At 45.3% G+C, this 16,684-nt stretch overlaps 1 protein-coding gene across 2 annotated transcripts in view; it reads left to right on the forward strand.

Moving 5' to 3' along the window:
- The window catches only part of zranb3 (zinc finger, RAN-binding domain containing 3), a 46,795-nt gene extending 42,756 nt beyond the window's left edge, over window positions 1–4,039 (forward strand). The window contains exons 19-21 of one of the 2 annotated variants that reach the window (XM_074664605.1): window positions 1,268–1,423; window positions 2,317–2,509; window positions 3,770–4,038. In XM_074664605.1, coding sequence (XP_074520706.1) covers window positions 1,268–1,423; window positions 2,317–2,509; window positions 3,770–3,928 — 508 coding nt within the window. In that variant the 3' untranslated portion in view covers window positions 3,929–4,038. Of the gene's footprint in view, window positions 1–1,267; window positions 1,424–2,316; window positions 2,510–3,769 lie in introns of both variants that reach the window. The other variant, XM_074664604.1, reaches the window with a different exon arrangement.
- The last annotated feature ends 12,645 nt before the right edge of the window (window positions 4,040–16,684 follow it).

Below are 16,684 nucleotides of genomic sequence, written 5' to 3' on the forward strand. Positions count from 1 at the left end.
ATACGGTGTCTGAAACATGTCCAGACGTGTTTTCACACATGATGCTTCATCCTCTCTGCACACAAAGATCGTTTGTATCGTCACGTGGCTTCCTCTCGCCGTGAATTTTCATTCCTCATCCCTTTTGCAGTCTCCATGGAGATCAGTATTTGCCTTGTGGGAGAGGCACAAAGGCCCGCTGAGTGTGTTAGTACAGTAAATATAGCCCATAATACAATCTTCTGGGTAAGATGCAACGGCCGGCTCACCCCAGGAGGGGATATCGCTATGGAAACGGGAGGCGAATTCAGACTCTTTCTCACACGTACAAAGCAACTGGTGTTGGTCGATAAAGTGTCTTAAAGGTGCATTTCAGAATTTGTGCTACTGTGGTGCCAAAAGGCTGTAAACACACAAACATGGAGTCAGTAATTATTTTCCAATGAAGAAAAATATTTTGGTGATTTTAGGCGACGGATGTAAGCATCTCCATCCAAGGCCTCGATGTATTTGAATGTGAATCGTTCTTGTAGAACTCAGCTAAGACCTCAAAATAAATTGATTTCAACCTGTGTCTTTTGTGCGTGAAGCCTCAAAGAGAAGTTACCTTGACCAAAGTGAAGACACGAGTCTGAAAGCTTCGCATTCAGTGTAGGAGTCAGTGATTTCAGCAGATCTGTCGCCTCTTTGTGCGCTGCAGAGAGAGAAGCAGAGAGGACGGACATATGGCTGGTGTGTGTGTGAAATGTGTACATTCTGTGTACATCCACAGATCGTTTCCAGTATGTGTACGTGCAGGGCCCATCCTTTTGGCAGACGAGCGCCAGCTTTGGGCCTCTGCCATGTTGTCCCAGCAGGGTGCTCGAGCCACGGTGGAGAGGACAGATGGACTAAATTTTCTTTCCCTGTGGTTTACAATTCAGCCCGACAGAGAGAGGAACAAAGAGCCAAAGAGATAGAAGACTACAGAGAGAGATTTAATCATTGAAATGGAGAAGAGAAAAAAGGCTCGCCGCTTCAAAGTTGAGAAGATACCAAAATTGGAAGTGTTGGGACAAAGGGACAAAGGCTGTGCCAGCAACATGGAGCGGATGAAAGAAACAGAAATAGACTTTTTATTGGTACGCCTGAAGAGAGTGTGGTGAAATTGGGGACGAAATTAACCTAGAAATAGACGCTAACAACTTAGCAAACTATTAAAGCTGTTTAAAATCGTAAACACATGAAGCTTAAACATAAATAATAAGAGTAAATATCTCAATGTTTGTGTGCGTGTTTGTGTGTGCAGCCAGGACGAGGACTCAGGCGAAGTGGAGGATCCGCCATCATTAGAGCCCGGCTACCTCCAGGCTGTTGACAGCGATGGCGTCCCCCTGTGCCTGTCCTGCCAGAAGCCCTGCTCCACCACCGGCGAGGCCTGGGACACCCGCTTCTGCAGCCACAGGTAACCACACACACTCCTCTCTGCTGCAGCTTGAGATGCATATTCATCGCCATGGCGAGGATTTATAAACCCATCTTCAGGTCATGAGCGTTGAAAGCTTCGAGCGCCAGATGGGCGTCTGCGATTGGACAATCCAGGCAGCCTTTGATAAGACGGCATTCAAAGAAAAGCATATTAAATGAACTTCAAATACGTCGTGCTTGTGGATTTCTTCAACTTTCAGCTCTGATTGTTTTCCCCCGCCAAAGCCCACCCATCTGGCACCTTAAAATTTCAATCATACTCGGAGATTTGAGAGTTTTTGTGCAAAACAAACTCGAAAAAGGCGACAGTATAAATAGTGACTTCACCTTGTTGCTTGACTGGCTGGGGATTGAAGGGAGAGAAGTGTTATGAGCAAAATAAATAAGCGTCCTCAGAGAGGAGTTAAACTCCCAAAGTTATAACAGCTCTTCTTCTTCTTCTTCTTCACATTTTTCAACATTCAAGTGAAGGTAACACCAATGAGGATGTTTCTAAAGGAAAATAAAACGCAGCAGTCTTCCTGTCCCTGAATGAGATGCTGCTTCCTTTTCTTCTCACCCACACGGTCACTCTGAAAGAGATCGCCGATTAATTCTTTCAGCTGAGAAATAAATGTGTCATATCTGCGAGTTGCTTTAAGAATTCCCTCCCACTCAAAGCAGGAATTCAATCCCTTTAAGTGGCTTTTCAAGTGCCAAATTCAGGTCATTCAGTCAAGGTAACATCCCTCCCCGTGTCTGGAGGTTTCGTCTTTGGATTCAAATTCAGCACAATGTGATCTCTGATAAACATCTGAGCTTCTTTCACCAGATTCTTGCACTCCTCCTCCTGTTTTGTACACATTAATGCTCCAGTTTCTCCACCCGAAGGTGTCAGGAGGAGTTCCAGATGCGAACCAGCCAGCCCTACATGCGAACCAGGGTGTTCGAGGTGGAGAAGGGCGTCTGTCAGAGCTGCGGCCTACAAGCCCACGAGCTCTTCCTGAAAGTGCGGGACGCCCAGCTTTCTCAGCGTAAGGAGATGCTGGAGAACACCTGCCTGGCTCAGCTGACGATTAAACAGGTGGGAAACGAAAAGCCGTCGTCAGGTTTTAAGAACGAAGCGATTAAAAAAAAAAAAAGAAGCTAAAAATACTTCTCGACACGAGTCTCCTGATGTGAGAGAAATCACTGACGAGGAAAGCTCTTTTCTCTCTGTGTTTTTGTGTAAGTGCACTCTGTTTGCTTCCTTCCCACCCACCTACACACACACACACACACTCAGACACACACACACACACACAGGTTGATCTGCACTCCAGGGGGCCAGCTCCCAGTAAATGGATTGCTGGGCCCATTGATTTTTCCTCCCAGTGCCAGGCCTCGACCAGTAAGCCTGTTTGATTTGGTTGGCTGTTATCCTGCAAAGCCAGCCCCTCCTCACATTCACACACACACACACACACACACACATATCACCCCCTTTACCAGCGCCGCCGGCAGCAGCATCAGCGCCGATCGATGCACCGAGCTTTAGAGGAAACAAACTCAGCCACATGATAAGACGCCGCAGCGGTGGAGGAGCCTCGAGATTATAGGCTCATTCTTCGGTTCATACTGGGGGTTCTTGTGTATGTGTGTGTGTGTGTGTGTGTGTGTGTACATGAGTCTGTATTTCTACCTTGGGGTCTTTGTGAGAGTGTGTGTGTGTGTTACAGAATTTTTGGCATGTGTGTTGGTATTCTTCTGTGCCTGTGAGGAGAGTTTCGGTGTGCGTCAGTGTGGCTCTGGCGGGGCAAGGTGCACAGTTTTGGCACAAAAGCAGGTTAAATTGACTGGAGAGTGTGTGTGTGTGTGTGAGTGTGTGTGTGTAAGAGGCGGTGAACTCTGCCCCTGTGAGCAGGCCTGTTCTTTAAATCTGCTGGGATCAATCGGCGCTAGCTGCCTGAGCGTCTACAGAGGAGCTCTCAAACTCAGAATCCTCTTTCTCTGGTTCTGATTCATTCAATTATCTCCTCCTCTTTAACTCGCTGTCTTTCTTTCTTCTTCCTCTATTCACTTTCTTTCAACTCCTCCTCAGGACAACTTAACATTCACTCCAACAAACAGCACACTGCTTTTCTTTCCAGACCATTTGGGTTTTAGTGTTTTCTTTTCTGCTCCAGCACCTCGATGGAGGGTCCAACCACCAACTGATTAGTTTATAAAGTTATTTCAGTTGAGCTCAAAGCTTAGGAGTCAGTGAATCATTCCCTACATCCTGATTTATTCAAAGGTGGGCACGGTTAATGAGAAAATTGAACCTGTTGGTGGTTAGCAGCTTTCTCATTCTGTGTGTTTCCAGCTCAACGAGATGATCCGCGCTCCGGTCGAAGGCGATTTCTGGCAAGTGGACCACATCCGCCCGGTGTACCAAGGAGGAGGACAGTGCTCGCTGGACAACCTGCAGACGCTCTGCACCGTCTGCCACAAGGAGGTATGTTCGTGTTCCTGGGGTGTGTAAGAGGTTGAAGCAATTTGTCCAACACAGGGGTCTACAGCATTTACTGTCATAGGAGCCATTTGCCTCAGATCCCCTGGATTTAAGTCATTCTGGAGCCACAAAATCTACTATACCTTCACAATACAGACAATAAGGTGTATGAAATTATAAACATAATTAAAAAGTGAGAAATAATTATCTAAACCAGAATTTTTTTTTAAGGATTTTGAAATCGTACCTGGGATGTCTAATTTTTTATTGTTTACTTTCAAAATAAAAAATGCAAACATTTCAACATTCTCTGAAATTTAAAAAAAAAAATGTTTTTTTTTTAAATAGAAAATTTACTTAAATGATATTTTCTAAATTTGTGAAATTTCAAAAAAATTTTTTTTTTTATTGAAAAATCGAAACAATTACAAAATATTTACATTTTAAAATTTGCAAAGAAAATTCAAAAATATTATTAAAAAATAAATTAACAAAAATTTAAAATGTTTTGAAATCTAAATATATATATATGTATATGTATATATATAAATATACATATTGCCAAAAAAAATACAAATTTTGCAAAAATTCAAATGAATCCATCCACGCAGAATTAAAATTTGTATTTTCTTCCAGATTAGTCTTTTTGTAGATGTAGTTATCTTCCCAGGGCTGTAAACTTGAGGTTAGCCACAGGTGCATGGAAAGTTGGTGGGCTGTTGATGTTGTAGGAGGTGAAGTAGAGCGGTGGCAGGCTCTATTGACAGATGGGATGAAGATTTAGTTCAACTAAATGTTAACGCAGGATTTTATTTACTGTCAGTATCTTTGATCACCAACACCCTCTGTAAGACAAATAAAAGTTCTTTAGTTCAGTAAAAAAAATTTGAAGCTACAAGCAGCCACTGCAAAGGAGTCAAAGGGCCACTGGTTGAAGACCCTTGGCTCAACATTTAAAGACACGGTGCACAGAGCTCTCCTTTATTCCCACATAAAGAGCAGAGCTCATCAGTCATGTTGAGGATCACATGGTGTGGCAGTAATGTGATACATGGTCAAACACATTGATCATAAGTCACACCATCTCTCACAGAGCCTTATATTGGCTGTAATAACATCACGGTGTGTGTGCTGTTGACATATTGATATATAGGGTTTGTAAATCTTCACTTCAGTTCATATTTCATCATCAAAACAAAGCTCACGCCTGATTTTAGAGCTGAAATGTGCACAGCTTTCACGCCGGTGTCACTGTGGATGGACACCCTTCATCGCTGACATGATGTGAGGAACTGTGCTACCTGATAAGAGGAACCTTACGCTGTCTATGCCACCGCTCCGACACTTCAATCCACAGATGCTCGATATATTGATCTGACTTTTTTTTCGTCCTGCTGCAGATTTAACTCTTTGCATCATGTTTTCTCCCCAGAGGACAGTCCAGCAAGCCAGGGAGCGGAGCCAGGCGAGGAAGAGCGCTGCGGCGTCCAAGGTTGCGTCAGACATCAGCAGGTTCTTCGTCAGGAAGTAGGTTCTTGAATCCAAAGTTTTGATTTCCTAGACACAAAATCATGATCGGGATCCTCGCGTCCTCCTTCTCTCCTTGACATCACCCACATCCTTAGCGATTCACTTTACCAACGGATGCGCCAAATGCAAATTCAGCCTCGTCCCCGAAATGTCGCAAGTGTGATAGATTTGATTTATGACCCCCCCGTTTTTTTTCCTGGAGGCTGAACTGGAGCAGGTTGTTTAGAGAGTCGCGCCTATTTTAAGATTTTGCAAACTTGGAGAAACAGCAGGTGGAAGATGAATTAAGGGCTTTGTGATTAAAAGTGTTCTCAACGAGGTTATCAAGTTGTGAATTGTAAATCTTCCTCCTCTGAAGATGGATGAACACTGGTATGAAATAAAAACTATTTTTGCTTTGTTTCATGTTGTCTCCTTTCCCTCCGCGGCTTCCAGCTCAGCTTGGACTGTAAATACACCAAGACGTTGGCTGTTCTGACAAGCCAGCAAATCGTTTCATCGCCTGGAGTCAGGAACATTATTGTCCACATCCACGCTCATACCTCCTCTTCAGCTGTGCTTGATGATCTGAACAGGGCTAAAGTCAGTCAGGAGGGCTATGTTTAGAGAGCCGGAGAGCAGAGTTACTATGGAAACAAGGCTTCAGGTTCAGCAATGTCGGGAATATTGAATCTGTTCTTGTGAGAGTTATACAATGAGCCAGACAGACATCAGAAACTCCAATCAATACCAGCAGGCAGTGAAAACCAGGCCGTCACATTCCTCCGCTGCAGACTTTTACCTCCCCTCTCTCGCTGAGATGTCGTCATGTCACGATTTGTCTGTCAGCCGTGTCAAACTCCGAGCTCAGCACATTTTCGCCGTCGCTTGCAAAGTTTTTAAATTTTCCTGGCAGCCCCCAACTACTCCCAGCCTATCACGGCGCTTCGTCGGAGCCACGGTTTGAAACTTTCTCCGAGCCCATGTGGGTGCGAGCGTGGGTGTGTGTGTATTTCCCCTACGGCTGCTCCAGGTCTCCACTTAATAAGACCGTTGTTCCTCTCCTGTCCAAACCGACAAGCTTTGTGAGTAATGAACATCTCCCAGGCAGCCTTCCAACAACAGCAGGTTTCAGTGTCAGTCCCTGTCAGCAGCCAATGACTCTGATCTGCTGTTTTATTACACCCAAAAGGTGCAAGTGTGTGTGCGGGAGAGGTAACTAAAACTGTACCTGAGTGTGTTTCTGTGCAAATAAAAGCAAAGTGGAGGGGTGTGTGTTTGTCAGATGGAGCCATAATGAGATGAAGACGTCTCATGTGCTTCCCAGAGAGGCTGCTGGGTAAAGAGCAGCGTGCACGTGACACTGTTTGCACTGGACAACCTTTCAGCTCAAAAGAGAAACACCACCTCCAGTAATAAAGACGTACTCGAACACTGATGTACGAACCAACATCTGCCGCCGTGCCGCTTCTGCAGAGGCTTCAACAGGTTACATAGCAACACGGCGCCCTCTGAACGTCACATGGACGGAATTAGCTGGGTGAAGATGTGCTGGAAGTAAAAGCAGAAGTTATCCAAAGTGTATCACTCCGCAACTGAAAGTAGTCCCTGATCTGTGATGCGATTTCTGGCTTCAACGGTCGCCACAAACATCGAGAAGCAGAAAGGAGAACGCGAAGAGAGAGGACACTGCTGAGAGCAAAACATCACCTCTGTTGCGATACTGTTTCTCAATGTGGGTCAGGTCCCTCCAGGGGCCCTTCGCAGAGCTCATGGGGGTCCAAAGCAAATTGAGAAAGAGATTAATATCACTGCAACTCAATTCCATAGGAATTTCTCTAATTACAGGCGTTTTGTACGAGAGTGATGATCATTACAGGCGGTGTCATTTCCCCTTTCTCCCTGTAGGATCTGTGATAAAATGTGTCTTCTTCTAGAGGAGGGGGGGACTTCGAAGCAGGAGGATCTTGACACTAAACTACACAAATCATTCATAATTCAATGATGATTTGCATTCAGACAGCAAGGCGTTATATTTGGCGCCATTCCACCGGTTATTCCATTTCAACCTCTCCTGCCCCCATAATCTACTTTGGCCTTTTCAGCTGAAGGAAGCGCTTCTACAAACCCAATCTTGTGTGACAGGTGTGATGGAAAAGGGCCAATAAAAGCCTGCACAGTGCGCCGCGTGCAGCCGCCGGCTCTCCAATCCGTGGCTGAGCCCTGCTGCGGTTTGATTCCTAGCTGCCACACTCTCCGCTGTGATCCCTCTGTGTTTGTGACCCTCCCTGCCCTTCAGCGAGGGAAAGGAAATAGACACGAGGGAGGCCGAAACCCCGCTGCTCTCCTTCAGGAGTGAAAAACAGGAGCGGCAGTCTCTGTCACGCTGAAGCCCCTCTGATATTCTGCTGGAATGTGAACTCATTATAGAAAAAGAATGGACCTCCAGTCGGACCTCTGTGGTTTTGTGTAACAACATCCAGAAAGCTTGTTTCCTAAAAGGCTGCACCCATTGTCTAATTGAACTCTGGAGTCGGCGTTTAGGCAGCATTTCTTGGCTTTAAAGCCTCGCAGCTGATGGGAGGCTTTTGTCTTTATTGTCATATTATCTCTCTGGATGGTGATGAGATGATTAATCATTTCCTGCTGCAGCCCCGTGCTTGCAGAACGCTGGCATCGCTCGACTGAGCCTGACGCCCTGGGTGGAAGAAAACGGCATTACTGCCCAGGTAATTGGTGGAGGACCATCACTCATAAGCGATCACATTAATCTCATTAAAACTCCGTCTCTGGTTGCAGTGAGGTGTTTCTGTGGGACCGCCATTGCAGATGCAGCTTTCCAAAATGAGCTGATCCATCCTGATGAGTGTCATACACGCAAATCATATTCCAAGAGGAAGTGGAGGGAGTAACAGAAAATCAATGCAACAATTCCATACAAAGCAAGGCTTGGCGATTTCCTAATGTCATTCTGCGTGGTAGGGGATGTGCAGCGGTAAAAGGATGCTTTCTCATTGCTCAGCTGGAGGTGGCTTTTGTCAAGTCCAAATTCTATTTATTCAAGATGGCTCCCTGGTTGTCTCCCAAGATGCATGGCATGCTGCGGATTAAGACCAAAAACGCAATCAATTCACCCAGCAGGAGATCAGGGGAAATAACAGATAAGGTTCTTAGCATAATTCATACAGTCCCCAATCTGGCCGGGATTTATGTACGTCTTCACTGTAGCTCGCTGTCATTTGTATGGTGGAGCTCATGTGGGGCTAAATTGGCGCTTCATGTGGCCCATTACAATCAGGCTTTGTTTAGAGAGGGCCTGCGAGGACTGGATGTGACCACATCTGATGCAGTTTAACTTAGCACAGGAAGTAAGGGAATGAACAATTGGTGGATCATGTGTTTGTTGTAAAAGCGCTTCTTGGAAATAAGTCATACAGTTTCTTATTCCCTATTTCCTCCAAGTTGTTCAGTTTGGTTCGTCTCGGTACGGCACACATTTTGTGGTCCCTAAATTACCAACCTGTGCCGTCCCACTTTTTGACCTGTGCCGTCCCACTTTTTGACCTGTACCGTCCCACTTTTTGACCGTCCCACTTTTTGACCTGTACCGTCCCACTTTTTGACCTGTAACGTCCCACTTTTTGACCTGTACCATACCACTTTTTTGTACCCTTCTGTTGGGGTTTCAGGCATACAGATCCGACCCCAGAAGGTGGAGCTAGAAACCCTGCAGTCCATTGATTGGCCAAAAGAATTATCACTCCCCGTGCAACAGAGGTGATAAAGAACAACACATTAGATAATTTACTTTTGTCTGGAAATTCACTCACCTGTTGAAACGAAAACTGTCACATTTTCCTTCTTCGTTACTGTGTCACGCTATCACATAGCTGACGCTGCTATCAGCATCCGACTTTGGAAACACAAACAGGATCAGGCTGTACCGTACCAAACTGTACTGATCCGTACCGTACCACAGAAAGAACATGCATCATGTACTTGATGGACTGCAATAATCTACCAAGCGCAAATGTTCTTTTTATTAGCATTAGCTTCCTTTACAGCAGCATAGACAATCAAAGCCCAGTGAACCGTGCTGAGGACGAAGATGTTTGCAGCATTAACCTAACATACAGTCCCTGAAATGTTCAGTCCTGGCGACACTTGACATCAGAGGAAGAAAGCCGCAGCAGGTTACAGCATTAACCGTTTTCTCCTTTCATGTACACTGAGCTCAGATGATTGAGGTTAAAAACAGGAAGAAAAAAAAAATACGAACAAACCGCCCTCCGACAAGTCCCCCTTTTCATGAGACATCTTTTCATCTCCCATTTCATTCTCCAGCCATTGATCAGCCATCTTTCACAGATTGCTTCCAGACATCTATTCAGCCGCACAGCATGACTGCGTTTCATAGGTCTTAATGGCAAGGTCTCGCTTTTGTGCTTACATTAAAAAACCTGCGGCACAATCACTTAAATTGCTCCGTCCAAACGAGACTGTTGGCTTCAGAAAAGTGGATCAACACGCTTGGAAAGTTTCTGATGCAAAACTGGGCTGATTCTCGAATTCAGGGGGCGAAATAGATCCCCTCTTGCCTCATCTAGGGTATTTTTTTTTATCCTTTCAGCGCATAAGCCAGAAAAAGGTCATGTCAGTCGTGTGACAAGAGTGACAGGTCTAGGGCATCATTACTGGGACTTGGAAGGTCTGTGTAAGCACCTTTGGTCACCTCAGGAGAATAGATCCCCACTGCGCTGCTGCCGGCCTAATGAGCACACACAGCCCTGAGTCTAATGAGAAGAGGGCGATTGCGACCGTCTTCCATCAGCCCTCTGCTCTGTCAGAACAACATCCCATAATGCCTTGAACACTGCGGCATGAGCGACCGAACAGCGCTGGATGACTTGTCGCACATCAGTGTCAGCTCAGAGCTGGAAACAGTGTGACTCAGATCCTTTACGTTCCCACCTCACTGCTACACATTGAATCAGATCATGTGACTGAGTCTGGAGGAACTGTGTGGAAATAATCCAGCACTTTTCAGCCATTGCTGGAAATTTTAGCACCCTGTGCTGCTTGTATCCAACTGGCAAAACATGCTTGGACTCCATCTACTAAAGCAGTCTTTTGAAGTTCCCAGTCAAACATTTTGTGAATTCCTGGCATGTCAAACTCTTCAAACTTCCTCTTACTGCGTCTGATCTCGTAGCATTTTAAAATAAAGGTGAGTGCAATGCTTTTTAAATGCCAGACGCGAACCTCAGCCCAGTGTACTTGCACTCCAGCTGACCTCCTTGCAAGTCATTAGGCAGCTACAAAGGAGCTACAAGTTTGCTGCTCTAATAATATATCTCACCTCATCTCAACTGCAAAATTAGCCACCAAATCCTCATTTAAAGGTCACATTTTCATCATCTCCTATGAAGAACCTTCAGTGGATATCCGTGGACAGATTGGCTTTGGACTCCGCAACAATTGATTCTCCTGTGTTGGCAATCCAGGGATCTGGGACGTCTGCCATGAGATGATTATCACCATGTAGCCGATATTATAAAACTCACAACAACAGAAACGTACCCACCAACAACAGACTTGCTTCCAAAAGTTTGGAATAAGTTTACAAAGGCCAGTAACAAGTTTAGCTCCAGTCTGAAGTGTTAGGAGTAATTTCTTTGGGTGTAAGTCGGAGAGTTATTCAGCGTTGGCGGAGGAGTTTTCAAGCCTGCTATTGTTACCTAATTAGTCCAATCAAACCAGGGAGGGTGGAAACACCTTTTCTGAGCTGCAAACACATTTATTCACATTCAGCTGTGTTATATTTGCAGTTGAATTAACACTTCAGGAGAGGCTTTTTAAGGTAAGTTTCAAGGAGGCCTTTTGTTCATGGGAAGCTGTATTAACACATGCTATGAAGTCCTAAATGTGTCTGAGGATTCACAGGGTGGGCAGCGTGTGTGAGCACAAACAGCGACAGTTTTCACCTGAATCTACCGAGACTTTTCTCAGCTGACAACGAGGAGAGTTCATTCCAAGATGGTGGGAGACGATCGTTGTACAGCGCAACTGCAAACCCAAAGAGCAACAAGCAACACTGAGGCTTTTTGTGGTGTCACATGACCCTTGGTCCTAGAGGGAAAAACTCACAAGTTACCAAGTGATTTATAGAAATCTGGAGTACAGGGTGCAGATGGCCTACCAGTCGAGGTCGTGCCCTGTAAGATTTGCCCTCTAGTGGGTGGCCCAAGTTCAAATCCAGCCTGTGGCCTCTTTCCTGCATGTCATTTTTCACTTTTGCCCTGTTTTCTAGTCTAAAAAAACTTGCGTGGACACAAGCGGCAACCTCCAGTCAAAGAATATGTGACATTGAGGAAGTGCTAAAATCTGCTATTTTTTGAGTGTCCCCTTGAGGCTGGCTCCGGAAGTACAGGAAGTCACATACACACCAAGCCAAAAAAGCAGTATACAAAACAGAAATTAAACTATTTACAGCCTGGTGACCGACAGGCACCCTATAGCTGTACCCGGAGCCCTTGCCACCACCAATATGGCCGCGATGGCCAATATGCTTCGTTTTCCGTTTCAGAAACAGACGAGTGATGTTGGGGAGACTACGTCTATGTTTTATGCAGTGGGTGTATGCTTAGGAAGTGGTTAAACCAGCAGGGGGGCTTGTGAGCTCATGAAGACTCTCGAAATGAACCTTTTTGTGAACTGTTTCGCTGGAGAGCTTCAGAAAGCTTCATTTACCATCATTAGCTGCCACTTCCTGTTTGTAGAAGTTCAAATTAAAAGCCCCCTGGCGTCTTAAACCTGGATTTTTCTTATTATAAAGTCAGATACAGTGTTTTTTGCGTGCCATAGTTCCCTGCTGTCTTGGGTGGTTAAATCAAGTGCCCTTGGTGCCCTTTGTTTCGTTTCGCCCCTGCCCTCCAAAAAGTCTATGCACGCCACTGAACCTAAGTGTGGTTAAAGTGTTCAGTTTTAAAACTGTGAGGCCCCAGTGCCAAAAATGCAACAGTGATTGAAAAGCATCACATGTGTCATCAATCTTTCATCATAAATGTAAATCTGACTCCACTCTGAGGCGATGATACCTGTGTCAGAAACGTCCGTTCAAATTTATCGATAAGCACTCTCGGCTGTTTGAGTGGGTTGCTTTTGGACACTCAACCGCGGACATCTTCACACCCACACCACTTCTTCTTTTTTTTTCTTTTTTGTGTATTCATTTATGCCAGTATCTCAATTACTGTGTGAGTGGGCTGGTGCAAAAAAAAAAAATAAGGGGGGAAAGTTGGCCTTAGCAACAGTCGCCATCAGCCCACACAGAATTATTCTATGTGATGATTTAAATCGTGTTTAATTATGTGCGAGCGTGCAGGTTGTGCCAGCCGTGATGAAAGGAGCGGTGTGTTCAGAAATACCTGGAGAAGTGAGAGAAGCATCAGTGTTCACCCCGAGAGTGTGGAAAGTGGAGTCAACACGGTGCCAGTGTTTAAACAAGTCTGCAGAAACGGATACCTCAACTTTTTTTTTTTTCTGGACACATTTTGTCCCAGATTCATATCAGATAAACTCAGCTAACACTGCCAGGAGTGGAAAGCTCCTGAACACTCCTCTTCAACCGTTCAGCGTGCTGCTGCAATGTGCGGCTTGTGATTGAGTGTTTGTCAAATTAATGAGAAGCTAATTCAAAGAAAGGAAAGGACGACGAAGGAGGAGGAGGAGGGCAGGAACGCACACCAGAGGAATTACCCAGCAGCAGGTGCATCTTCACACACAGAGGATTAGCTTTGTTACGCCCACACAAAAGCATGAATCGCTGCCTCACACACAGGCACCTTTGCTTTTGAAGACATATTAATAGAAGATTACAGCAGCAATCTCTCCACAACATTATCTCCATGTCGGTGTTGTAATACCTGCACGGTTGAATGTGGACACAGACCTTTTTATGAAAACTGCTTCTCTGCTCGTCTGCTTTATTGTGTAATATCTCATCGCGCTGCAGGAGTTACAAAAGCAAGAAACCTCAAACTGAAACGAGAATCGCTATTTTCATCCACGCTGCTTCACCTTAAAATATCAATAAACCCTTGGCAGCTCCCCCCTTGTTGCTTCACCCCGCCGCTGCTGTGAACACAGAAAACCAGATTTCTATGCTCTGTCAACCCAAATCCAGCTCTGGAAAGCCTCAACTCCTACCTTTCCAATTCAGCTTCCTCAATAACCAACTCATCCTCCTCCTCATACTCCCACTCGGGCGCATAATCCATAACGTTTTGTTTCGCCGCTATGCTGATGACACCCAGCTGTATCTCCCACGGAAACCTGATGAACCAAAAAGCTCCTGGAGTACAAGTTAGCCACGACATGTAAAGTCGTCTTATTACCACCTGACTTTTTGATTCCTTTGTTCTATTCATCAAATGTTTGACTCTTTTTTTCCGACTATGAAGCAATTGTTAGGAAGAACAATCCGCGTCCCCCGCAGGAATTGTTCAGACTGGCAGCGATGTCAGCCTTAAGATGGAAATGGAGTACAACAAGATGACAATCCTGTCATCGACTGTTGATGGCGCAGTGAGTTTGTCGTCTTGAGTTTTTAAGGATTTGACATTTTTGAAATGGGGGTTGGTTGGCGATTTTCCAACGGTAGCTTCAAGCTTTAGCTTTAGCTTCCTTCAAAGTGTTAATGATCTCCCTTTACAATTATAAGTCCCTTCAGTTGTTCATTCACAAAAGCCATAGGAGAGTATAAAGCGAACCATTAGGAGGGAAATAATTATTAGGGAAGGTATTTTCTTGGTGTTGTGATTGCAGGGTCATTATGCTCTCCCTAATGAAACAAACCAGCGGAGAGCCTCCATCTCGACTGTAGCCGTTATCATCGCCCTTCAGAGAGTATAAAAAGGAAAACACTTCAGCAGCCGGCTAATTAAAACCAGAGAGGTCTGGATGAGGAGGCCAAACAACCCACACAGGTGGCGGGCGCGTCACAGAGTGTGTGTTTGTGTGTGTTTGCTTCTGTAGCGCATCATGTTTATGTATGTATCCGTGTGGGTGTGTATGAGACAGCACGTTTTTTTCATTCCCCCCTCATGTGTGTGTAACCTATGCCTGGCTCCACTTCCTGTTTGTGTGTTTATGTCAGGGAGCCATTGTTAGAGGTGCCTCCATTCGTTTTAATGGCTACACCTCCGCCGCTGTCCCTTCGCTCTGCAGCCGTCACCACTGACAGGAAAGACCTGGCAGCTTTCATGTGACAGGACCCAGCTCAAATAGGCCATTGGTGCACCATAATTAGTTCAAATGTCGAAGCTGGTGAATTATTGATGATTGGGGACGAGCAGGGAGGAAGACATTTCACATCAACTGTGTTTTTTCGAGCTGTTTCTTTTTAAAGGACAGCTGGTGCTCTGTGAATCCCACCCCAAACATGAATCTCTGGTGTTCAGGCCGCCAGAGGATGCACGGAGGAATAAACCGGGGTAGTAAAAGGAGTAATTACACAGAATATTGTGGAATGGTGTCGTCTTTTCTGGGGGAACAGCTGTCTCAGGCAAGCATGTGAAAGAAGGGATACCTTCGTAAGTGAGCTGGGAAGAAAAGTAAACGACATCATGAAGACGGAGGCTAATTTATGCTCCTGCCAATCACTGGGTATAATTGCGCCACCGTGGCATAATGGCAGCCCAGGCCGAGCCATTTTCCCCCTCAGGCTCTATCTCAGGTACTTAGAGGGGTTCCCATCAGCTCCTGATTTTTCAAGAGAGACCTCTCAGACAGGAATGACAATGGACTTTCAATGGCTTATAATTATGCCACTTTCCTGGGCATCATTTGCATTACGGCTGATACAGGCGTGAGTGCGCCGTATGCCGCGCGGCGAAGGCCTTTTGATCAGCTCAAACCGCCGAAAATTACAAGGTGCCGTGACATTTCCTGGAATGCCTGTGAGCCTCCGCCGTCCGACAGTTATCTGAATCTGTTAATTAGATGGATCAGGTCCAAAGTTTGTGGCGACACGTGTGTGTGTGTGTGTGTGAGGATCACGAGGTGTGCAGGGAGGCACCTTGGGTTCGTGGCGGGAGAAGCTGCACCCTTTTCAAGGTTATTCAACACTGCGTCTTGTTTGCTGTTAAAACATTCCTCTGAAGGCAGAAAATGATGCTGGATGTTTGTGTTGAGACCAGGACTAAAGGCCAAAGGTAACACTGCCATCTAGAGGTGATGTTGCGGTATTTCAGGCGAGGATCAGAGGGACATTATGAGACTTCTGCTGAACGTCATCTCCTGGAAATCACTGCAGGTGCTTTTACCATCACTGTCCTGAAGAAAACAAAGATGGAAGTCCTAAAATGCAACTTTTTAAAAACCTACCTGTGCGTCTCAAACAATCACACTCAGACTAATTTGTTAATCTTGGATCTCTGCCTGCACACATCTATATCTGTCCCTTTCCTTTGAGTTGTAATTAGAGCTTGGACCATGTTTTCCTTTCAGATGGCTCTTAATTCTGGGATTTGTTGCTCACAAAAGCCGCTCTCATCTCTTCCTCTCTGCGGATTTTCGAGCAGTAGGCGTCTCTTATTCAGCTCGAGAGGTTGCTGAAAATAAATCATCACCCTCCCACCAGTACGCGAGAAAAGTCCAGATGGTTGAATTTTCACTGACGTCCTCCCGCTGAATTTCCCCATTGTCTTCCTCGCTAAAATTAGAAGGTAATACTTGGTGAAAAACGCTGCGTCTGCTCTGAGGGTGCTAGTTAATTATCAGGAACTGGATTTATGTTCCACCCACAAATGAACCATCAGCTCTGTATGTGTGAGAGTGTAAGAAAAAAAAATCCTGAAGCTTGAAACCCCCTGGAGGGTTGCTGATGGGAGCAAATGACAGGTTTCGCTGTCAAACAGTCTTTCCTGTGGGAAGACGAAAGAAGAAATGCCCTTAAGCTAATTTGAAAGAAGACGACAATTTCCTTGCACAGTTTCCACAATTATTAAGACACAAAATCCTGCTTGTGTGCAAAAATCTAAAAGTGAAGCTTTGCTGCTCGTGCAGTGGAATTCAATCCTGCATCATTGCTTTAAATACAAACTGCAGCAGCAACAAAAAGACTCGTCCTCCTGAATTAAAGCTGCTTCACCAAAATCTGAGTGGTCATTTTAATGTGCAGTGATTACAAGTTCTCTCATGGTGGCACAATCAATAAATTAACTCACCATATGGTCTGCAGAGAGAGGCTGTGCAGCTTTTGACTCATTTTTATCT

This window comes from Halichoeres trimaculatus, unplaced genomic scaffold (assembly GCF_033239565.1).
Source record: "Halichoeres trimaculatus isolate MK-OKI-2021-1 unplaced genomic scaffold, fHalTri1.1 fHalTri1_scaffold_24, whole genome shotgun sequence".
Classification (NCBI taxonomy): Eukaryota; Metazoa; Chordata; class Actinopteri; order Labriformes; family Labridae; genus Halichoeres; species Halichoeres trimaculatus.